Source organism: Malus domestica, chromosome 07 (genome assembly GCF_042453785.1).
Source record: "Malus domestica chromosome 07, GDT2T_hap1".
Taxonomy (NCBI): Eukaryota; Viridiplantae; Streptophyta; class Magnoliopsida; order Rosales; family Rosaceae; genus Malus; species Malus domestica.
In genome coordinates, this window is record NC_091667.1 from 10,508,584 (window position 1) to 10,532,897 (window position 24,314).

Consider the following 24,314-nt stretch of genomic DNA (forward strand, 5'->3'; position numbering starts at 1 on the left):
TTGAGAAGAAGGTGATCTAGTACGCGTAACCAGTCAGTTAATCTTACAAACAGAAAACATAATTTGCTACTGGTTAAGTAGACTACCACAAAGAGTGAACCATTCATCCAAAGCTTATATACATACATCCTCAAAGACGAGAAACAAATCCTAAAATCTAAACTTTACTGGGTAGTGGTCCGGTGGATCTTTTTCGGTAAACAAGGAGAATGGACCATCTTCTAGTGGCGGCCGAGGCGATGATGCTGAGATGTCAGGCTCTCTCAGGTGAGTTGGACAACCAAGAAGGGAAGATGGATTCAAAAGCTTTGTCCATATCAAGATAATTCAACTGTTATTCATAAAATAACAAGTAATGAGTACATTACTATGGAATCCACATTGAAAGAAAACACTCAAACATATCAACATGGAAAACCCGAAAAAAAAAAGTGAACGAGAAACCCATATCCAAAGTGAAGTCCAAAATCCAACTTTATCCCACATTGGCCTAAAAATTTTGCTTCTTCCTTTCAATCGAAATAACCCAAATACTGCTGCTGTTAACACACTGCAGAAACTCTCAGCAACGAAAAAAAAATTGAATTGCATGAAAGGGGCAGCACCAACTTTAACCTGGCAACTTGAAGTAGATTATACCACAATCTACAAGCCAATGGGCAATGAAGAAACATATGGTCAATATTTTCTGCACCACCTTTGCACAAAATGCATCGGTGAGCAAAAAAAAAACAAAAATATGGATTATCCGGTTGAAGCACCACATAAGGCACACAATAACTACTTAAACCCAACTCAACTGTTTCCACTATTGCCTCCGTCTTTGACAAGCCCTTGACAACAACATAAGGAGAAAGCAAGAGTTCACTCATCCTAAACCCCTATTTAAGACAAAAAAAGAGTGATAATTGCCGATAAGTTTAATATCGGCAGTTAAATAACAAATTTCAAATGAAGGTTCCATGACTTGCAGTATTATCCTTTTCTCTATTTGTTCCTTCTTTTTTTTTTTTTCAAATAAGAACAGAACTATTCATCCTTTTCTATATCTTAAATATGGATGTTTTTATACGAGAAAAATTTAAAAATTTATGCATGAAAAGATTAAATACATTGTCAGCTTTATTTGACACCGAAGACACATTTTTAATGCCACTCGTGCTAGTCAGCTGCTTCTGTAAACTAACTAGACAACGGCACTTTATCTTATACGATGGAACATCACATTAAGTTGGAAAAGAAGAACAAATAAGGAAAAATGAAAATACAAAGGCGTTTTTAGAACAGAATCAACCTAAAATCTAAATGTAAAACTATTAAACATACAAAAAGAAAATTATAATTCAAACAGACAATAAATGTATAATTTAGTTTGGAGAAAATGCTAGGACAGCTACAAATCTATAATCAATCTAGCAAAGCAAAAATAAACATGAGTTAAAACAGGAAAGCGGTATAGATGTTGGAGGCAAGTTGTTTCGCGGTGGTAATCATCTAGTAAAGCAAAAGTAAACATGAATTAAGGGCTCGTTTGGAAGTGCTTTTAAAATAACTGGAAGCGCTTTTGGCGAAAAAAAAATTTGGGTTCCAAAAGCAATTCCAAACGAGCTCTAAAAAATTAAAAAAAAAAAAAAAAAACTAGAACAACTAGAAATCTATAATCATCTAACGTTTTACCTCCAAGTTCTTCACTTGGTGTGCACATCCTGCAGAAATTAAAACAGGTGAATATAAATTATTCGTAGCCTAGATGGATTATAAATTTGACTTCAACTACATAAAGGTCTCATCAGAGTGGGATAAATAGCCTACAAAAGAAAAGGGATCCACTTGACTTTAATGCGTGCCTTAGTACTTTAACTTTATTTATTTATCTAAATCCAAAGTTTTTAGCCGACCCACTTAGTGGGAAAAGGCTTTGTTGTTGTTGTTGTATCTAAATCCAAAGTTTTCAGACTCATTTGAAAGTCCAAAACTGTAAGATCAGAGAGGTGCGATATTTTTGTCAAAAAATAAGAAAGGTGTATTGGAACTCTACAATTTCGCAATTGGATTCAAAGTGTCTTTGTAAGTTTGATAGGGTGGTCGAAAGCTGCTATTCTGATCTCATCGATCTCAAATTCGACCCTAATTTTGAGAAATGAGAATTAGGGTTTTATCTGAAAGCCTACTCTAATTCTGTCTTACTCCAAGCTCAGTATCTAAACCCTAACCAATTAATGAGCAACTAATTACCTTCTGCAGTTGAAGCACAAGTACTAGTTGATTCTTGAGCATTATTTGAATTCAGTGACATGGGAAGATTAGCTTTTCCCCTGGGATCTGCTTCTTCAGTCACTGCTTCACATACAATCTGCATTTCCTCAGAAGCAGAAGCTGCAGCCTGAATGTCCATTGGAGACGGGGAATCTGATTGGGGAAGTGCTTGCGCTAATTCAGGGAAATTGAGATCAGCAGAAGCACCTTTGAGGGCTAGAGCTGCTGCATCATAAGCTCGAGCTGCCATTTCAGCTGTTGGGAATGACCCTAGCCATAATTTTTTCCCTTTCTGGCTGATTACCGACCCCCATTTGCCATTTTTGCGCCATCTGACACCACGGTACTTCTGGTGGTTGCTGCCCTCACAGTGATGATCATCACTAGTACAAGTACTAGTCCTCTGCCTCTTCTTCTTCTTTTTGATGCTTTGCTCTTCCGCATTGTTTGGCTCTCTCCATTTTTCGGATGTACAGTCCTCTGAATTTATGGGAATGTATTCGATTGAGATTTTGAAGGATTCTAAAAGAGTTTAAAGAAACAAATCACACAAACAAAAACATATCAGTAGCTTTCCTATACCAAATGGAACACAATTTGCAACTGTAAACAAAAGGTAACAATAATCCTACAGCTCCTCCTCCTTGCCAACGAATCTTGTACCTTCTTCACCAGATACACCACAAGAGAGGCAATACAGTACATCACAAAGACTCAAACAATATATTCACCCCACCCCCAAACACCATACTCATGGAGAGTCTCACTGGCAGGAAATATGTAAATATTGTCTCCCCTAATTTTCTAAAGCTTCTAAGCAAGTGCATTCATCAGCACATAGCATCGAAAAAGCATTCATCCTCACCAAAAAACGCTTCTAGCAAACATCCAAACAAGGCCAAACACTTCCAACAGGTGCATCCAGATCCGTCTACCGGATCTGCAGTGCAAAAAGTATATGGTCCACAAACTCATAGGGCTATACTTCGAACCAAGAAAAAAACAAATTCGCCTTTAAGACAAGCTTAAATGAATCAAAGGGATCACCATGACTCTAATCTGTACCTTAGTACTTCAATTTTATTTATTTATCTAAAATCCAAAGGTTTCTGAATCATTTGAAACTGTAAAAACAGAAAGGTACTTTTTTGCTTGCAAAAAAAAAAAAAAAAAATCAGAATTGTATATTGGAACTCCGAAATTTCGAAATTGGAATCAAAGTGTTGAAACTCTAGTTTTGAGAAATGGAATAAGGGGTTTATCTAAAACCCTACCAATTAATGAGCAATTAATTACCAGCTGCATTGGAAACCAATTTCTCAGCATCACAATCAGTTGAAGCAATAGTACTAGTTGGGTCTTGATCTATGCTGCTGGCTTTTGCTTCTTCAGTCACTGCTTCCCATAGAATCTGCTTTTTCCCAAAAGCTGTTTCTGCTTCTGCTTCTGCTGCTGCCTTAGCAGCGGCAGCCTGGATGCTCGATGGAGACAGGGATTCTGGTTTGGGAAGTGATTTTGCCAATTCAGGGAAATTGAGAGAAGCAGAAGCACCTTGGAGGGCTAGAGCTGCCGCATCGTAAGCTCTAGCTGCCATTTCAGCTTTTGGGTATGTCCCTAACCATATTCTGAATTTCTTCCCCTTATCGCTGATTTCCGACACCCATTTGGTCCTCCGGCGCAACCACACGCCGCGGTAGTTCGGGTGCTTGCCGCCGTAGCTGTGATCATTATTCCTCTGCCTCTTCTTCTTCTTATTGCGGCTTTGCTCTTTCGAAATGTTTGGCTCCTGCCCTCTTTCGGATGTCCAATTTTGAGTGTCTTTGTCGGTTAAAGAATCGGAATTTGTCATTGTCGTCGTGGAGGAGGAAGCGACGGAGAAGGCGGAGGTTTTCTTGAGGAGCACTCTCTTTGTTGACTTGCTCCGCCATGACAGCGGGCCTAGCTCAAAAGGTTTTTGGGCTATTACGATTGTCTAGTAAGTAAAAAAGAATTTAAAAATAGAGTAAATTGTAGTTATGGTCCCTTAACTTTAACTCAATTGGAGCAATGATCCCTTAACTAAAAATTCATTACCTTTGGTCTTCAACTTATCAAAACATGCATCTATGGTCCCTCAACTAAAAATCCATTACCATTAGTCCCTGAACTTTAATTCAAGTAGAGAAATGATCCTTTAACTTTAATCCAATTGTAGCAATGATCCTTACAATATAACTCATTTTGACAAATTTTTTGACATAGTTGACGAAAAGAACCATAATTATACACTTTGATGAGTTGATGGACCCTAATTATATAAATGGTCATTCCAACATAGCTTATTTTAACAAAATTTTGATAAAATTGATGAAAATGACTATAGCTACACATTTTGATAAGTTGAGGGACCAATGATAATGGATTTTTAGTTAAGGGACCATTGCTCCAATTTGATTAAAGTTGAGGGACCATTTGTACAATTTACTCTTAAAAATAAGCCGAAACCCCATTTTGGGTCGGGTGAGGATCGTTTCCGAATTCTTTTTGTGAGGGTTCTAAAGATCATCACATCTTATTCGTTTATTGTGCATTGTACAGTTAATTTTCGTTAGGTATTATTTAAGTTTAAATTTAAACAAAAATTCATAATCAGCTAGTATGTTTTAGGTTCATGTTTGTAGGGTTTTGTTGCAAATCGGATACGACGGTTAAATTGATGGTGTCACTGCATGGTTCCTGGCAGGAGGCGTAAGGTCATCTCCAACCGAAGGGTCCAGAGGGCCAGAGGGCCGAAAATAGCCCTAAAACCGTCTCCAACCGAGGGCTAGGCCAGAGGGCTCGGGAATCTGGGAGGGCCCCACGGGATCAGAGAGGGCTGGCTGCTTTCGGCCAGCCAGCCAGCCCCGGGCTGGCTATTTTTTTTTTAATGTTTCTTATTTCTGTCGGTTATAACCGACAGAAATAATATAATATATATGATTTCTGTCGGTTACAACCGACAGAAATAACATTTTGAATTCAAACTTCCAACGGCTAGCGCCACTAGCCGTTGTAAATCCTTTTTTTTTATGAATTTAAACCTTTTTTTTTTATGAATTTAAACCTTTTTTTTTCTTTTTTTTTTCTATAACTTCCTATAACTTCTATTTTACAAAATTTGTTTCAATTTTTTTTAATTCTATTTTTTTCCTATAACTTATATTTTACAAAATTTGGTTCATATTTTTTTCATATAACTTCTATTTTACAAAATTTGTTTCATATTTTTTTTTAAAATTCCATTTTTCCTAGAACTTCTATTTCACAAAATTTGTTTCATATTTTTTTTAAATTCTAATTTTTTCCTATAACTTCCTAAGCCATTATACAACATTAAATTAAATTAAGTAACATGAAACAACATTAAACAATATGAAACAACATTAAATAACATTAACCGACATAAAAATTATACAACACTAACCAACATGATTTTTAAATAAAATTAAGTTGTAGTTTTTAAATAATAAATTATGTTTGGCCCTATGGCTCTTTGGCCCTCGGTTGGAGACAGTTTTTTTTGACAGGGCTAAAACGAGCCCTCTGGCCCTCTGGCCATCGGTTGGAGACGGAGGCAAATATGGCCCTGTACTGTTCATTAAAATATTAATATCTTGGAGAATCTTGGAGGGCCAGAGGGCTAAAACGAGCCATCTGGCCAGCCAATGGTTGGAGATGGCCTAAGCTCTCTTACTTATTGGACACTTTTAATATTACTGTTTTTATGTAATTTTTTTTTTCTGGTAAAATTTCGAGTTTCTTAGTTCATATGGATTATGGGATTTGAGTAAATGGGTTTTTCTCAAATTTGTTGGAAGTTTAATAGAAAGTATTTTTTTTATTAATTCACATATCATACGATTGGGAAACATTTCCAGAAAACTTTTGTGTCTTGCTCCTGGGTTGAGCCTCAATCGCCCTGAAGCTGCAGCTCTCATAGCCACACATGTGTGTTTTTTGCTCCAACACTTGATGTTTTGTTTAAATTTACAAACTTTGATTGGATTTTGGTAACGGGTTTTGTTTAATGCATTTTTGTTTGTAGATTTGGAGTTCGTTTGAAATGGCGATAAATTTTCCCTAACTTAGTTGTTTTATGCTTATTTAGTTGTTGGGTAATGTTGTATCGTTATTTCTCAAATCATTTGGGGTTGAAGGCAGGTTTATTGGAGGGACTAAGAGAATGTTGACGTGACTTAATCCTGACCGTTCAAATAGGATGGGAGAGAAAGAGAGGAAAAAAAGAGGGACGAGAATCCGGAGAGGTTTATAGGGTTGTGTTTCTTCCCACTAACACATATGTATCTAGATGCTTGAGTACAATTGTGGACAAGAAAATAGAACATTATAAAAGAGCGGTACTACGCCCACCCTATTGTCTTATCTTCCCACCCTATTTTATTTTTTCACCCACCAAAAATGTTAAAAGAAGAAAACACTCTTTTCTCACCCACAATCATTCCTAAAATACCCTGATATGATTCCAGCCCCCGACACCCCTACTCCGCTGTAGTGCCGCACCAACTCCCAACACCCAACCCAGGTCCCCCAACCATCGAAACACCACCATGGCAGCAAAACTGCCTCACCACCTATCTTCTTATTCCTTGCTTAGTCTAGATATTCTATTTTTCCTATGAATTTCAAGTATTGTAGAATGCAATGGAATTCAATGAGTAGGTTATGTATTTAAAGTTTTAGAAAGAAGGGAAATGAGAGAGAAGGGAGGTGAGGTTTGGGTTGAGATTAGAACCAAAGAAGGGGCTGGGAGGATAGAGAGTTTGAAACCGTCGATCTTATGAAGCAGTGATAGGTGATATATGATCGGTTGGTTCGTATTTGATTTGATCCCTGAAATTAGGGTTTTGGAGAAAGAAAAAATAGAAGTAGAAATACTTGTTTACAAGAGATGGGATTTCATCCCAGAAAGGCACAATAATTAAATTGAAAGAGAGAAGATTTTTTTTCTTTTACAGAGATAGTGAAATGACATCAGGAAATGAGCAATCCGACAATGTGCAGTGGGCATAAGGAAATTGGCAATCTGCGGTACATTTTTGTTTTGGTCCTTACATGTCATTTTACAAGAGGGTAAAATTGACATTAAAATTTATACCAAAATGTGGGTGAGGAAATAAGATAATGGGCGTGGGCTTATCAGCACTCTTATAAAAAGGTCTTTTGCACCCAAATGAGCATGTGTAGAAAAGCTAGTAGATATAGAAGGAGAACAGCAAAAAAGGGTTAAACCACATTTTACATCACAAGGTTTGGGTCATTTGTAAAATGAGTCACACGGTTTCAATTTTCAAATATTACATGACGTGACTTCTGAATTGCACCAATCTAACTCTTCCGTCAATTTCACTGTGTAGTTATACGTTAAATGTTGGCGTGACATATGCCCACATTTGAAGCAACGCCAATACTCCAAATTGTTGTGAGGGAGAGGATAATTGGGGGGTAATGTGTTCATAATAGTAAATGTTGGCTCTAATGAGAATTTTTTTTTTTTTCTTCTTGTAAATGTCTTTTTAGTCCTTAATAGTAAATTCATGTTTGGGTAACATGGACCTCCGCATTTACCTTGGTTTAGTGTGCTAAGATTTGTATGGACTTTTATTGAGTTTTTAAAGTGATGGACTTTTACGGATTTAATAGACTTTCACCGACTATTTGATATGACCCAATTCTCAATGCCCTATTTCAACCTGCAAGTAGCACAGAAATGGCTATGGAGGAAGAGGGCAGGAAGAGAGGAGGAAGAGGGAAGGAAGGGAGGAGCAAGCTCCAATATTTTTTTGTATTTTGATTTCTTTCTGTAAACTATATACGTTCCCTTACATCCAAAACATGAGCTCATACCTAACTCTCCACTTAAACAAACTGCGAGCTGGCAATAACTTATCACTATCTAATACTCATTATTTAATATGCTAATACATCACTAATTGTGATCAAGAAATAGGTTCATAATACTATTATAAACTTCATAAAATTTTATAGACTTTTGAATAATATATTTTTGTGTAAAATAAATGAGTTAAATGATAGACTCTTGTAGAATTCTAAAGAGTTCACTTTTATAAATTTTAGAGTTGTGTGGATTGGCTTGGACTTTTTAATGACCAATTCATTAATAAGCAATATTATTTTTAAGTTTTCATGATTGAAATGGTGATCATGACCATGACAAAGTGATCTTAGCAATGATGGTCGTAGAAGTTTCGCATGGTGATTGTTAGCAAGATGGTAAGAATAAAGTTGATTTCATTAGTGGCAGCAATAATAGTATGGGCGGTGATTGTGTTGGCGGGGTGATGTGTGGGTGGTGGAGGAAAAAAGGATGGGGACGGTGGTAGTGGCGATAGAGGTGGTGGTCATAGTAGGAGTGATGATAATGCTCATGGCAATAACTATGGTGGCAGCGATGATGACAATGGAGGCGGTGGGGGTCGAGATGATCATGGTAAGGTGGTGGTGGTGACCTCGTGGTGAAAGTGGTAATAATAATAGTCATTGCATTAAGATGAGGGGTGGAGTATATCATTAGAGAATTAATAAAATATGAAATACATCAAAATCTTAGGGGAAAGGTTGAATTTACTATGACAAAAAACTTACATATAAAAGTACTCAAAGTCCATCAAAACCCATGACTTTCAAAATCCTTTAAAATAAATGAAATTTTGAATATATTCCCTTTTTTGTAGACTCACAAAAAGTCATAATTAAATACGACAAGATTTTCACAGACTTCTAAGAAGTCATAAATAGTGTTTATTCAATACAAGTGATTTTTATTAACTCCTTAAAATTCTACGTTGAATGCACTAGAGTCAAGTAAAGTCCATCAAACTTTGTATAAAATACACCCCCTAAGTCAAGTCTCACAAGAAAATTGTTAGGTCCTAATAGAATTGTCCGAGTATTTACTATGCAGTCCATTGGACTCCAATAGTATAAATTTATGTTCTCAAAATCTACATCACCAAAGTGGAACCTCAAAAGAAGAAACTATTCGCAAAAAACTCTGAAACAAAACATGGAAGTAGCTTTGAGCCCAAGGCTTCCTCCTGACCCGACAATTCTAATGTCAAATACGCAGCACAGAGCTAGAATTTTGATTCCATAATCAACTGTAATCGTTCAGTGGATCTCAACATAATAAGTCACTGCTTAATTAACTACACTAACACAGAAAGTCCGTTAATCCAAAGCTTGTATGCATCATCCAAGACAAGAAACAAATCCTAAATCTAAAAATCTTTACCCGGTGGATCTTCTTCGGTAAACAAAGAGAGGCGGACAGCCTTCTTTTGGTGACTGAGACAATTGTAGTGGGATATCAGGCTCTCTCGGGTGAGTTGTGTAACCAAGATGGGAAGCTAAAGTCAAAAGCTCTGAACGGATATGCTGGAATTCAGGATTCTGTATTCTATCCCTCTGTTCAGTTGTCTGTTCAAAATGTGTAATGCGCTCAGTGAGGTTATCGAGATACTTCACCATTGTAACAAGACCAACATTAGTGCGTCTAGAGACTCGAGAATGTGATGATTGTGAAGGCTTCTCCACAATAACCACGTCATCATCTCCTTCTGCAAACTCTGATGATTGTGGAGGCTTCTCCACAATAATCACATCATCCTCTTCTTCAGACTGTGATGATTGTGGAGGCTTCTTCGCAACTGACTCTTCCCCTTTTGCCCTTCCTTTTTGTTGTTGTCCTCCACCTTCTAGCTCTCTCCATGCATGTCCAATGCTTCGCTCTTGAACAGTGGAATGTGCAGGAAGTAAGAATCGCTGCTCCTCGGATCCTTGCGCCTCTTCCTCATCACCACTTCCTTCTGTCTGTCCTCCAGCTTCTTCCCTTCTGCATGCCTTTTCTATTCTACCTAGTTCAACAGGTGGCTGTGAAGTGTGCTGCTCCAAAACAACTTGAACCTCCTCAATTTCCATTCCTTCTTGTTGTCCGGAAGATTCTTCCTCTCTCCATGCATGCACATTTCTGCATTGTTCAAGAGGGGGTATTGCACGCTGCTCCTCAACAACTTGAACCTCCTCCATTTCCATTCCTTTTTGTTGTCCGGAAGATTCTTCCTCATGCACATTTATGCATTGTTCAAGAGGGGGCAGCGCAGGAAGTAAGAATCGCTGCTCCTCGGATCCGTGGGCCACTTCCTCATCACCACTTCCTTCTGTCTGTCCTCCAACTTCTTCCCTTCTGCATGCATGTTCAATTCTACCTAGTTCAACAGGTGGCTGTGAAGACTGCTGCTCCAAAACAACTTGAACCTCAATTTCCATTCCTTCTTGTTGTCTGGAAGATTCTTCCTCTCTCCATGCATCCACATTTCTGCATTGTTCAATAGGGGGCAGTGAACGCTCCTCTACAACTTGAACCTCCTCGTTTTCCATTCTTTCTTGTTGTCCGGAAGATTCTTCCTCTCTCCATGCACGTAAATTTCTGCATTGTTCAAGAGGGCGCAGTGAATGCTGCTCCTCAACAACTTTGGACCTCCTATTCTTCACCCCTTCCTTCCGTGGCCTTCTTGTCAACAGCTTCGACTTCCTCCTCTTCTCTCCTTTTTTTGGTCTTTCTACAGCTTCATTTCCCAATCCATGTCTGATGCCGCGGAACATCAAAACCAAAATCCAAACAGGTGAAACAAGTTAGGACGTAAACCTATATTCAGATTTGTTCATCCATTAATCCATCCAAGAAAATCCATTATACTAATTGACTAACCTCATATTTGTATCCAACTTCTCCACAACCTGATGGACAGAATGCAAAATCATTTTCTTTACCTGTTTCAAGAGCAGAACAGTAAGGCCTCAATAAAAAGAATTCTTTCACATCAGATATTCTCATGTCTCCACCACAAACCCTTGTCCGAACCCGAATTGTTTAACGTTAATGATCGCCTAATTAGGTATTGTCTCTATAAAATACCTCTAAGAGAACATGGAAAAGGAAATACTAGTTGAACAGGCACACGCTCAGGTAAAAAGGATCTTGAATTGACACCAAAAAATGAACCACCCAAATGAATGCAAAAAGTACATAAAAAAGGGGAAGCTCTAGGCACAATGATTGAACAATTCATGCCAACCCAGCGGATAAAGAAAAATCCACCCAAAACTCAAATTAGAACGAGTGATGTACAATTTGGTGTGACAAACCAAACTTATATATCTACAAAGGACGACATACCTCCAATTTGTCCTCTTTAGCCCTGTGATTTTTTGGAAGTGTGCGGAACTCATCGGTCAACCGAATGCACTCACCAACATTTTCAGGCGAGACAAATTCAAGTGCAACTTTAATGCATGGCTGAGGAGAAAAATGAAATTGTCAATATTTATGCATATCTGATGTATTGAAATGATTCAAATGAACCGATTCAAATGAACAAACTTATTTAACACACAGAGCAAGAACCTGTGTTCGATGAGAGATTGATAAGAATAGTGTTAGACTTTAGAGAGAGAGCGTGAATGAAAATATCTCAAAGATAATAATCGTTTCTTTCAATTTTAGATGGACAACAAATTTACCACCCTCAAAATTGAAAGAACATCAATTCTGGAATGGGTCTCTTCGTAACTCATTAAGAAAGCTCATGAATTGTATAGTAGGCATTGATGGTTTTGCAAGGAAAGAATCATATAATCGATAAAATACAAGCTACCTTCAAGTTTCTCACTTGGTGTGGACATCCTGCAGGAATTAAAACAGCATCTCCAAGTTTCTGGATAAATGTCCACGGTTCAATCCCTAGAAAGATAGCACAAGAATATAAGATATATAAATTGTAACTCCGAAGGACTATAAATTTAAATTCAACTACACATAAATATATATATTGAAGCAACCATATTCTTCCTTCAGCTTCCTTTTGTGCTGCATTGTCAGATAAAAGGTTTGGTCATGTATGGGATGAATAACCTGCCAAAAAAAAAAAAGAAAAAAAGAAAGTTGGAAACACATTAATATAAACAAAAACATGAGAAAGAAACATCAGAAGGATGGCTTGGACTCCATGATATTTAGCTCTCTCATTTTACAGAAAAGTGTTTCTCCTTGGCACTACCGTCCTGGTCATAGCTTATTTAAGTCGTAGTCCAATCCAGTATTTGAGTCCTTGTCTATTCTAGAATCACCATCATGTTTCTTTGTTCGTAGAGAACTTAATCATATAATCAACCGCTGTGAAATAGTTCATACTCATTTATGGGTTGTGTCTAGAAATAAAAGCAAGCTGAGATTTCCTTATTGGCTTATTGTCACATTTGTTGAAAGTAGTATCAAGGAAATGTTACGTTGTAAGAGTTAGGGTGCTTATGCGATTGCACTCTTTTATGACTAAGAATGCATACTTTCCCCAATATGGGATGAACCTTCACTCCCCTAGCTCATTAACTAAACCGCAACAATTCATGAACAACTGATTACCTGCTGCACTGGACAACAGAAAGTATGCCTGAATTCCTTGCAGTGCTTCTGGAGATAATCGTTCAGCTTAGGAACATCTTCACGCCGGAAAATATCCCATAAAGCACCACCCACTATATTCTTTTCGGACTTGGAACCCTCTGAAAAACTTTCACCATTCAACCTAGACACACCAGAATCGCCAGGCTGGTTACTATCAACATTTTCTTCCACGGTCTGAAAATTTCCAAAAATTTCCCTTCTGTCTTGTTCAATGTGCTTCTTTTTTAACCTTTTCATAGTCTCCATTTGCTTGGGAGTAAGGGTCACTTCAGTAGTATTTGTCAAAATGTTCACCTGAGACAAGTTATTCAGGACAACATATATTGAAGTTACAATATGCAGAAGAGGAGAACAAAAAAGAAAGAACCCTGAGCTTGCAGAATGCTACTAAATTAAAAAATTCACCAAAAAACGTTTTCAGCAATGATTTCTAACTAAAAAATAAAAATGCAGGAAACAAACATTACAACATATCCAATTGATTGAAATATCAAATATGACTGTAAAACCAATGGTGACGTTTCTATAAATCCTTCACATTTATACTAAATCATATCAGTACTATTAACAAACCACCAACCAAAGTACTTCGACAAACGCCAACCATAAGACTCATTTGGGCAGCATAAATTTTCCCCTGGGTGTGGTGTTGAACACCTAAACAACACAGACACTGAAACACACTTCAGGCACGTTACACGAATAAAAAATAAAACAGAGCATAGAACAACAAGGGATACAACAGTGGCATGCAATTTTTCGGGAGAGTTTTTTGATATTCCTAATGGAATTAATTATTTTGACATGAAATCTATTAACCTTATAATATTTAAAATACTCCAAAATTGATAATATATTCCTTTGTTGTTTTATTTCCATAATCTTTTCAATGTAGGACACGAAAGGAGTACTTCTTCGGGGGAGTTGAGTAACTCTGAAGAGTGTATAAATTACTCCTTCTACCGCCGAATCAGGAAGGAAGAAGTGGTTGTAGCTTTGAAAAAGATGAAGCATAGAAAAGCAATGGGCACATATGATATACTGATCAAAGTGTGGAATGTCTTGGGAGAGACGGGTACAGCATGTCTCACAAGCCTTTTCAATAAGATTTTGGAAACGAAGAAGGTGCCAAATGAGTGGCGAAAAAGAACTTTGGTGCCTATCTACAAGAATAAGGGTGATGTACAAAATTGCATGAACTATAGGGGTATTAAGTTAATGAGTCATACAATTAAGCTATCGAAGAGAGTAATTGAGCATAGACCCAGGCAAGAGACAGGGGTCTCAGACAATCAATTTGGGTTCATGCCAGGGCGCTCAGCCATGGAGGCAATCTATCTCTTACGAAGATCGATGGAAAGATATAGAAATATGAAAAAGGATTTGCACATGGTATTTATAGATTTGGAAAAATACGTATGATAGGGTCCCAAGAGAGATTCTTTGGAGGATTTTAGAGAAGAAAGGAGTACAAGTAGCATATATCCAAGTTATAAAGGATATGTATGATGGAGCAAGGACTACTGTAAGAACTCATGAAAGACAAGCCGAAAGTTTTCCCATAACTGTAGGGCTACATCAAGACTCATCTTTAAGTCTTTACCTTTTTGCATTGGTAATTGATAAGTTAATTGAGCATATATTCAAGATGATATTCCTTGGTGTATGCTTTTCGCAGACAATATAGTGTTGATAGATGAAACTCAGGAGGGAGTAAATGTGAAGCTTAACCTTTGGTGGGAATAAATGCGAAGCTTAACCTTTGGCGGGAAGTGTTGGAATCTAAAAGACTTCACCTAAGTAGGTCAAAGACAGAGTATATGGAGTGCAAGTTCAGGGTGAATGAAGGTGCAAATGAGTCAGGGGTGAGGATTGGAGATCAAGAAGTACCAAAGAACAAACGCTTTCGCTATCTTGGATCTAGCTTGCAAAAGAACGGAGAATTGGGTGGAGACCTCAATCACAAAATACAAGCTGGATGGATGAAATGGAAGACTACATCGGGTGTGTTGTGAAACCGTCATATGCCACTAAAGCTGAAGGGAAAATTTTATAGGACGACAATAAGACCGGCAATGCTTTATGGCACGGAATGTTGGGCGGTGAAGCATCAAAACATACACAAAATGAGTGTAGCGGAGATGAGAATGCTTCGTTAGATGTGTGAGTACACGAGAAAGGACAAGATTAGGAATGAGAATATACGAGGCAAATTAGGAGTAGGCGAAATTGAAGATAAGATGAGAGAGAATCGGTTAAGGTGATTTGGACATGTGAAACGAAGATCTACAAATGTTCCGGTTAGAAGATGCGGGTACGAGACATAGGCTTAGGGCCAAAGGGGTAAAGGGGTAAAGGGGTAAAGGAAGACCTAGGAAGACTTGAAAGAGACTCTAGGAAAAGATTTGGACTACTTGGATCTAACATAAGACATGACACAGAACCGAGCGCAATGGTGTTCTAGGATTCAAATAGCCAACTCCACTTAGTGGGATAAGGCTTTGTTGTTGTATTGTGTCACTATTGTGATGAACCATTGTCTACAGTGTCTGTGCTTCTCAAAAACTACCAAAATGAAGAATGAAATTCAAGAGACTTGGTATGTATAACATATGATGCACAAGACAAAGAGTTAGAATTCTACAATAAAAAATAAAAATAAAAGAACAAGGACGAGAGTTTAGAATTGGTAACTCAAACATTACAGTCAGCACAAAAGTAAGGAGAACTCTAAGTCATTGTACAACTAAATCCTACTACTCTTGCACTTCATTTTCCAAATTGCTAAATTTTCATCACAGGAAAATTATCCGACGACTAGCCGGACCTCACTGAGATGCCGATTAAACAATTCCTAGATCGAAGTATAAGTATGAAAAACTTCCACAAAGAGACAGAGAAGCAAACTGCAAACCAGCTTTGTAGATTTTGACTCCAAAATTATGTCCAGGTAGTAAACCGATATGTAATCCAGTGAAGATTCAAACATATAAGAAAGGTCAAATGGACCGTGAACACAGCTAGATGCAAACCCAAAGAGGATAAAAATAGCAGTAATGTAGAACAGCCAAACACACCACATCACAGCAATTGTAGTGAAGCTTGGTTGCAGAGTCTCCACGTCCAAGCTCCTGGGAAACACCATAAGCAATATACATCTTCGGCCCCATATCTGGCTTTACACATCCCATAGGCAAATTCACAGCAAGGTTCAAAACGCCTCTGCAGGGGTGAGTATATTCCTTAAATGGCAAGCAACAAATGAACTCAGCACAGTGACGAGGAACGCGCTTCTGACAAGAGTCATCCAGGGATGGATCATTGAGTTTCAGCATCTGAGGCCACATTTGCCTATCAAAACGGCCTTTTGAATATCCAGTAAAAAATTGGCGGATATTGATATCTAGCTGCATTTCATATAGCATATATTTTACAAATCAAAATCAAAGGTATCAAACCATCAAGAACAATTACAGCTTTTTGCAGTTTCAAACAAAGACTGATTCTATACTATAAAAAAAGGTCGTACCCAGTGCACAAGGCTCCCGCTTTACGTAGGGTCTGGGAGAGGTGAATGTCGGCTAGCCTTACCCCCATTTATGAAAAAAATGGAAAGATATCTGTTGATGCACAAAACCGGAAGTCTTGGAACAACGTAAATCCGACCGTGAATCTGCATGAAATGTAAATGACACAAGGGTTATCGTGGTTCACCCCAATGTTTGGGCTACGTCCACACTGTAGTTGATTCTGTTTCTCTGTAATTGTATGGATACAAGTGTTTGAGGGGAAGTCCCCCGGAGAGAGAAGAGAAGGGAGAGGAGAGCCTCGGTGGTGTGAGGACTCTCTCTCAAGGCTTCTAGCCTTTGTTTTCAGCTCTAGCCCTTAGAAATGAGGACTTCAGACTTGGTTTAGAATGAGGGGGAGTCCCCTTTTATAGAATAAGGGGCTCCTCCTATTTTACATTTGTCGTGGGCTTAATGTGTGAGGCCCAAATACGAGGCCCAAATATATGGTACCAACAGTAGTCCCCCAAGTCTTCAGTCAAGAGAGTCTTTTGGCTGGAGACTTCAAATCCAATCCATGTACGGGCCGAAGTGGCTAGATGTCTTGAACCAGTACTCAACCTAAGGTAATGCTCAACATAAAGCAATACTCGGCTAAAGGTATCACACGTTACGAGACTGCTTGGCTGGAGGCGATGCTCGTTGCGAGGCTGCTCGGCTAGAGGCTATGCTCGCGGCGAGGCATTTGCTCGTGTTATTCCTTATTGCAAGTATCTACTTTATGTCGACATGCACTCATTATGAGTTGATTCTCGACATGACTCGGGTCTGCTTGTCGGGTTCACATATTGGGTCTATGTGTCGGATCCGCGGATCGGGTCCGCAAGTCGGGTCTTTGAATCGGGGCCATACGTAGGGGCATCGAGTTGGGACTATCTGTAGGGTCATCGAGTTGGGTCCAGGCACATAGGTATCCCAATAAGTGAATGTCCGAGCAAGTGGATGTCCGGTCAGACAAGAGATCACCACAAGCACGTGACTCATCAGTCTATAAGTTGGTAGACCTCGTTAATCAGCAACAACGTTAATCAGTGGACCTAGTTGCTCAATAATTCCTGACAATAAATGACAGTATAAGTACGACCGTATAATGAATAAATCAAATTGACAAAGTTTGTCAAGGCAAAATATTGTACTATGTTCTTCTATAAATAAATAATTTATTCAGTCGTGTGGTAAATGATTTGTATCATATATCAACAATATATTAGGTATTGCCTAAATGTGTGTGTATATATATATAATCATGAATAAATGATTTATTTAGTTGTTTGATAAATCACATGTTGTATAAATCAATAACGTGGTATAAATCATGTGTCATGACATAAAAAATAATAAAATTATTATTTTATAATTAGTCATCATGACACAAATAAAATAATAAGATATTAAATAAACAATGATATTGAGAAAACATAATTATATTTATTTCATGGCCGACATTATCAAAGTGAAAAGTAGAGACTTCATAATAAAAGTGCTCTTATCTTGAGTTTTACCGTGGCTTTTTTTCTGTTAGACAAATGGATAATGGGTATATATTATACCCTGTAATATTAAATAATAATATTTGTAATAGCTTTTCAGAAAATGGGATGCATGATGAAAGTTTGGCCATTGTGTAATCAATCAAATGCTGAGAAAAAATGGATTTCGAAATATGTGTTGCTGAGTCACTACTAACTAATGCTTTTGGTGCCATAATATATGGTTTGTTGCTTTCTCCAACATATAATGTAACGTTCCCTTTGTTTTTTGTGTTAAAATAATCAAATGATTATAATAAAATTTATCTTTTTAGATGGGCAGCACTTATAGAACCATTGAGGCAGACAAAACAAAGTAAAGCTGGCACCATTTATAGAATAATTAAGAAATAACATAAAGAAATATAAAGTTTCTGACAACCACTTATCTTCTTCGTGGGTGTGGTTTGTGGCATGAAATGCTCTTCCATGATGATACATCTCCTTCAAACCGATAGTCCAGTGATCCCATTCTATGCCACTCAGCTACTAGAATTGCACTTTTAGCTGCATGAAACAGGTTCCTTTCCATCAAGAAATCAGGCCGTCCAAGTAGGCTCTTCCATGGCCTGAGCAAGAGATGGCTGCCACATGTTCAGCTTGTTTACTGTCGACGGGAACCGGCGGGTACAGCCTCATGCTCTCGCACAGCGCCACGTGGGTGTACACCATCTCCTTCACCTCGTCGTGACCTCCTCCCGCCGCTAACTCAGACGACGCCGTGTCGTTGATCTCCTTCAAGATCTCTTGTTCTACATATGGGTTCTGCGAAAGCAGCCAGAAGAACCAGGTGAGAGCAGCCGAAGTGGTGTCCCGGCCCACGAGGGTGAAGCTGATGATGATGTCGGTGACAAACTTTTCGTCGGAGTGATGCACTGGATATATGGTGATGCCCCAGTCATTCTTAGCATGGTGGAGATCGGTGTGGCATATCCCACAGTACAAGATCTTTATGGTCGCATCGTTGATCCCATTTTCTCTTCGTTTGAAGACGAAAGGAGTGGGATGGTAGAAGTAGTAGTTAGTCGATTGGGTTTTGCAGATTCACGGCGGGGGGTGAAAAAAATGAAAGAGAACCGACACAACTTTTCGTATCGTTTCCCACAGACGGCGCCAAATGTTGATGCACAAAACCGGAAGTCTTGGAACAACGTAAATCCGACCGTGAATCTGCATGAAATGTAAATGACACAAGGGTTATCGTGGTTCACCCCAATGTTTGGGCTACGTCCACACTGTAGTTGATTCTGTTTCTCTGTAATTGTATGGATACAAGTGTTTGAGGGGAAGTCCCCCGGAGAGAGAAGAGAAGGGAGAGGAGAGCCTCGGTGGTGTGAGGACTCTCTCTCAAGGCTTCTAGCCTTTGTTTTCAGCTCTAGCCCTTAGAAATGAGGACTTCAGACTTGGTTTAGAATGAGGGGGAGTCCCCTTTTATAGAATAAGGGGCTCCTCCTATTTTACATTTGTCGTGGGCTTAATGTGTGAGGCCCAAATACGAGGCCCAAATATATGGTACCAACAATATCTACAATGCCTAATCAATTGCTTGAATAAGAACTCCCTTTCTGCAGTAATCTGTAACAGATTTAGAACTTACATAAGTCTGAACAAAACCCAAAACTCTACGTGATCTAATAAGTAATCGAATCTTCCTAATTTCAGAGTTTGAGGGATTAATTTAGCTTTCTTTTGTGCTTAATTCTTACTTTTTGTACAGAATAAATTGTAAGCTTAATTTTTTTTTTACTTGGTTCATAGTTAATTATACCGAACACCACAGCACCTATATTTGTTGTCTCCTCTTTGATTAGTGAGTCACACTACCCTACACTAACATAAGAATATAGACTCTGGCATATGTAGAAACAAAAAAACTTGGAACTCATGGCTCATGAGCAAAGGAACGCTTATTACAAGAATTTATAATTTAAGCCAGTGACCAAAATCTGTGCTTATTCAAACTGTGCAAAGCAGTAAAATAAGAACCCAGCAATAGTTCACCACCATACTTTCCAAACACTTGAATTGATGACAACCACATAAATAGATACTTCTTAGCATTCTCTTGCTAGAACTTTAAAAGGTGAAAGAGATTAAAACATCATAACAACCAGTAGTAAGCAACTGAAAAAACAAGTGCAATTTTTTTTTTTTTATAAGAAACAAGAGTAAATAAAATAAAGAACCATGTGTAAGGTACAAAAGCTTGGTGGACAAATGATACTAACCTCACACCAATCCAAGCAATCAATGACCTTCACTTGATTGACATGCCTATTATTTTTCAGTTTATCATGCCTAGTATGTTTCTGACGACAAGCGCGCCACATGACCGACGGTTCCCAGCTTAAACCTGATGCAGTGTCAAGCACATTGCTCACAATCACAGGCTCACCTCTGATCCAATGACATTGAAAACGCTTAAAATCTTCATGTTGAATATCAGTAGCTCTTGGACAGTACAAATAGTTGTCATCCGATCCCTCTCGAGAAGCTGCTTCCCTTAACTTATTGCTGCTCATGTCAACACCACTGACAGAGTTGCAACATGAACACTGATGTGCAGAAGTTCCAGCCACATGCATAAGTTTGTAAGTTTGAGCGATTCCTTCAGCTTTCTTCACCAACTCTCTGACGTGATTTTCAGCAAACATGCATCTCAATTCTAGAAAACTATGACCGCAACCATCCATGTTTTCTGGGGGGCAAACAATGCTTCCATCTGAATTTGCTTTCCAGTCATATGTTGACCCTGCATGAAACTTGGTGTTAACTTCAGAAGGCAGATCTACAGTATCCCCTTTTCCACCATGCAAATAGTCTAGGCCCTGATTGATATACTTAAAAATCACTTCCTCTCTAGCTCCCAGCAGGCGTCCATCTCGAATTTCTCGGCAACAGATGAGGCAAAGATCATATGAGCATAGAGGACAGCTTCTGTGTAAATCAACAATAGAAGTTTTGCAGTTGTTGCTGAAAAAGGAAAACAAAAAGGTCAAATCTGAATGCTTAGTAGGTATACGGAAGAAAATTAATTTAGAATAGTTACGGTAAAGGCTCCACCAGTATGCACGCTCATCCTCAAGGCAGTCTGAACTTTGTATCTTTAGCTCTGAAATAGAAAGCCCTGTCCATGTGAACATCCAAAAACCAAGTTACAAGAATGCAAAATGTTCCACCAAATTTTGTACGTTGGGTCTTTCATATAAAGGGTAACAAACTTATGCTTATCACATCTTCTATGAACTGGTAAGACAATTTCACGTGTTTCTCCATGGGAAACAGATCCATCCAAGATTCAACAGTGGCCTCAACTAACAAAATCGGAATGACAAAAATGAATGTAATGTACTGAATAATAAAATATATAGCTACTTATATGTGCACGAGCGTGTGACAAGGTCCTTTTCACCAGAAAGTTCTTCACACAAAGGCATCTTCTAATCATTCACTCCTCAGCCAAAATTATTTTATTTTATTGAAATGAAACAGAGTTATAACCATGTCCTTTTCAAAATATTAGATAAGATTGGGAAGTTTTGAAGATCTTTTGGGTGGCGTTTGATAGGACAATAAAGGGGCACAATTAGAGAAATAGAAAAACCTTGAATTCCATTTATGTCCCCAACAAACAATATTGCAATTTGCAAATAAGACTCAAGTCAATTCATTTTTATGCACAAAAACCAAACTTTTTCTCCAATTTTCTTGCAACATGATCTAGTGGCCTAGAATTTGTAAACAAATTTCTTGAAACGTCAACAATGTTAGCATATCAGACTATTGGGAAAAATGCTTTCAATCAAATCCTTGACACTATTCAAATTCTGCTTTTCTGGGTTTGTTTCAGTAGATTCAAAGAACATAAATAGACACTAGCCGCCTACAAAATTCCAGCCACCTTAAACAGTCATTATATGGGCAGCCGAACTGCAATTATATTGCAGTAGTAAGTTTCAATATTTTACTTAGAGCGTCTGTGCTTTTGACAGTTTTTTGAGATTCTTGTTTATGAATTCCTTGGCTCCAACGGTTTTAGAGAAAATTCCAGTCCCTGTATCTGCATCATCAACCCACCCCATCAAAGGAGTTGCAGGTTAATGAGTTTAAACAACTATCTGACAAAGAGAGAATATACCTTGTCTTGTAGCCTCCATGTCCATCTCAGTCATTTGTTCAGCATTAATCCTTTTCAAGAATGGAAGCAATGTTTGAACCAAATACATAGAGTGCTCAACCCTTTCATCTTCGGAAATGTTGAATTCAAGGTTCCTCAAATACTACATAAAAAACCGTAAAATTTTATCAAACTTCCTCTTAAGTAATGAACAAGGAAAAATCCAGGAGACATTCAGAAAAGGTAAACTGACCTGAGAAGGTTTATGTAAGCATACTGTGCAATTGCAATTGCCACGGCATACAGGACAAGCCTCAGCAATGACATCCTCTGACATTTGAGGATACCTACATAAAACAAAATTTTGATAATACAAAGTAGTCATAAAAACTAAGTAAAAAGTTCATTCAATTGCAATATTTGGAGTCCTAGAACCTCACGTAAAAGTTGATTTTAAAATGTTTATCAACACTGAGCAAATTCCTGGAAGTCCATATATGTTGCTTGACTTCATAATAAATGAAGGTAAAACAAATGGATTAAGAATTACAAATCAGAATGAATTAGCAATTCAGCTAAGCACCTTACATGTTTCGACAAACAACATTTCAAGATACATGTACTGGATTGTACCAAGACAAAGCCACTTCAAACTATTGTGGCTAGTCCATAAAATTAATTCAAACAATCCAACGTCTTTCACAAGTTAGAATCAGAAAAACTGAGCAAATAGAAGGTTACCAAGATTGTATGCAAGGGATACAAAACCGCTTTCTTTTACACAATCTGCACCGAACAACCCTACCCTTGTCATTCCTCTGACATTGATGGCAAGACAAAGACATCTCCTGAACAAACTGTTAGAGATCCAAAATCAGATATTACATAATCACACATAAAAAAAATAATAATAATAATAAAAAAAGGAACAATCACAAAACAGAGAATTACAAATATCATACTTTTGAACTCTGCTTATTTACGCATTCTGCACTCACAGACTTCTCGACTCCCCTTGCAGACCCCTTGACTTTCTCACTTGTACCGCGTTCCTCACCCAAAGCTCCATGAAATTCCTCACCACCAATACCACTACCCCCTTGTCCTTCACCTTCTTTCAAATCCAACACACCAATCCCACAATCTTCCTCGTTCCCCAGACCCACTGTAGGATCCCATTTCTCACCATTCCGAGCCCCATTTGCACTACCGGTTCGGGCATTTTCGCTTCCTCCGCCACCACCTTGCACATCTTTCTCAGCCACCAAATATCTAGCCCTCCTCCTGCACGACCCGCCATGTTTCTTCAAAGTTGGAGCTACCCAATCACCTTTACCCGCCAAATCTCTGCCTCTCTTCCTACCACGCTTCCTCCCTTTTTTTCCATCACTCTGAATTCCCAGAAATCGCTCACCTTTCTCCGAACCACCGCCATTTCCCCCCAAGCTTGTTTCTGGGTTTTTCCCCATCACTCTCAGCTCGCCTACAGCTTCCGACTCTTGCCTCTTCGAAGAAAACTGAGCAATGGGTTGTGTACGGAAGGGTTTTTCTAGAAAGGAAAGTTGAAAATCTTTGGGCACAGATCAACAAGGCTAACGCTTGAAGTTTGAGAGCTCCTACCGCCGTCGGCCACCGTCGTCAGCTCTGCGTGACCACCATGAGGAAGAACATTGCATTGAAAAGCCTTTGTCCTCTAGTTCTCGGCTCCACTGCACCACCATAAACCCTACTCACAGAGTCTGTCACACTGTTGAAGCTTTTTCTGCAATGAAAGCTTGTGCCGTACTCCAAGTTTTTCATCCCCTATTTTATTTTTCTTGTCTTTTTTGTTTTTATAGAAATTTGTAAGATAATTATTTTTCAAAATTTCAATTCGTGAAACTTGAAATGATTATTTTTTCAGTAGTATACTGAATGTCGTCAATATCTAATTACTATGTCTTTAATCATTTATGGCAATGTGATTGATATGTAATTTTCATGGTTTAGTAATTTTTTTTTTTATAAATAATCAGTTTTGTTGGAGGTGTAATTTATTGAATAATTATAGAGGCCAAAAGGAGCAGGTGCGTCATAGCGAGAGAGAAAGAGAGATGTGTAATTGTAAAGTGTTTGTGCCTTTATTTAAGGAAAATTAACGAAAAATTCAAAAAAACTTTAATTTTAATGAAAAATGACAAATAAAGATGTAGTTAATAGTACCAGGAAAAAGTAAAAATGTGGTTTTTTTTGTTAAAAGTGAACAATACCGGGAGTGTTGAGTTAAAACTCCCCTTTATTTATAGTAATAAGGAAGGTTAAATCTTTAATCTAACAGGATTACAACT

The 24,314-nt window shown here is 38.1% G+C and overlaps 2 protein-coding genes across 3 annotated transcripts; both read right to left on the reverse strand.

The window, feature by feature from the left end:
- Window positions 1-4,225, reverse strand: LOC103438975 (uncharacterized). Its single transcript, XM_008377519.4, has 4 exons — window positions 3,553-4,225; window positions 2,236-2,778; window positions 1,678-1,706; window positions 1-331 (listed from the first exon to the last, which is right to left on the reverse strand). The coding sequence occupies exons 1-4, from the start codon at window positions 4,103-4,105 to the stop codon at window positions 254-256; spliced, it is 1,203 nt and encodes a 400-aa protein (XP_008375741.1). The 5' UTR covers window positions 4,106-4,225; the 3' UTR covers window positions 1-253.
- Window positions 4,226-9,362: 5,137 nt separating this feature from the next.
- On the reverse strand, window positions 9,363-23,792 carry LOC103410099 (lysine-specific demethylase JMJ29-like). Of its 2 annotated transcripts, XM_029105543.2 has the most exons (13): window positions 22,950-23,792; window positions 22,729-22,844; window positions 22,241-22,334; window positions 22,009-22,150; window positions 20,934-20,997; window positions 20,099-20,843; window positions 15,853-16,182; window positions 12,734-13,069; window positions 12,154-12,226; window positions 11,970-12,055; window positions 11,492-11,611; window positions 11,024-11,085; window positions 9,363-10,900 (listed from the first exon to the last, which is right to left on the reverse strand). In XM_029105543.2, exons 1-13 carry the CDS (start codon window positions 23,454-23,456, stop codon window positions 9,544-9,546), a joined length of 4,032 nt encoding a protein of 1,343 aa, XP_028961376.1. In that variant the 5' UTR covers window positions 23,457-23,792; the 3' UTR covers window positions 9,363-9,543. The 2 variants fall into 2 exon arrangements, with proteins under 2 accessions (XP_028961376.1, XP_028961377.1); XM_029105544.2 differs by lacking the exon at window positions 15,853-16,182.
- Between the last annotated feature and the right edge of the window lie 522 nt (window positions 23,793-24,314).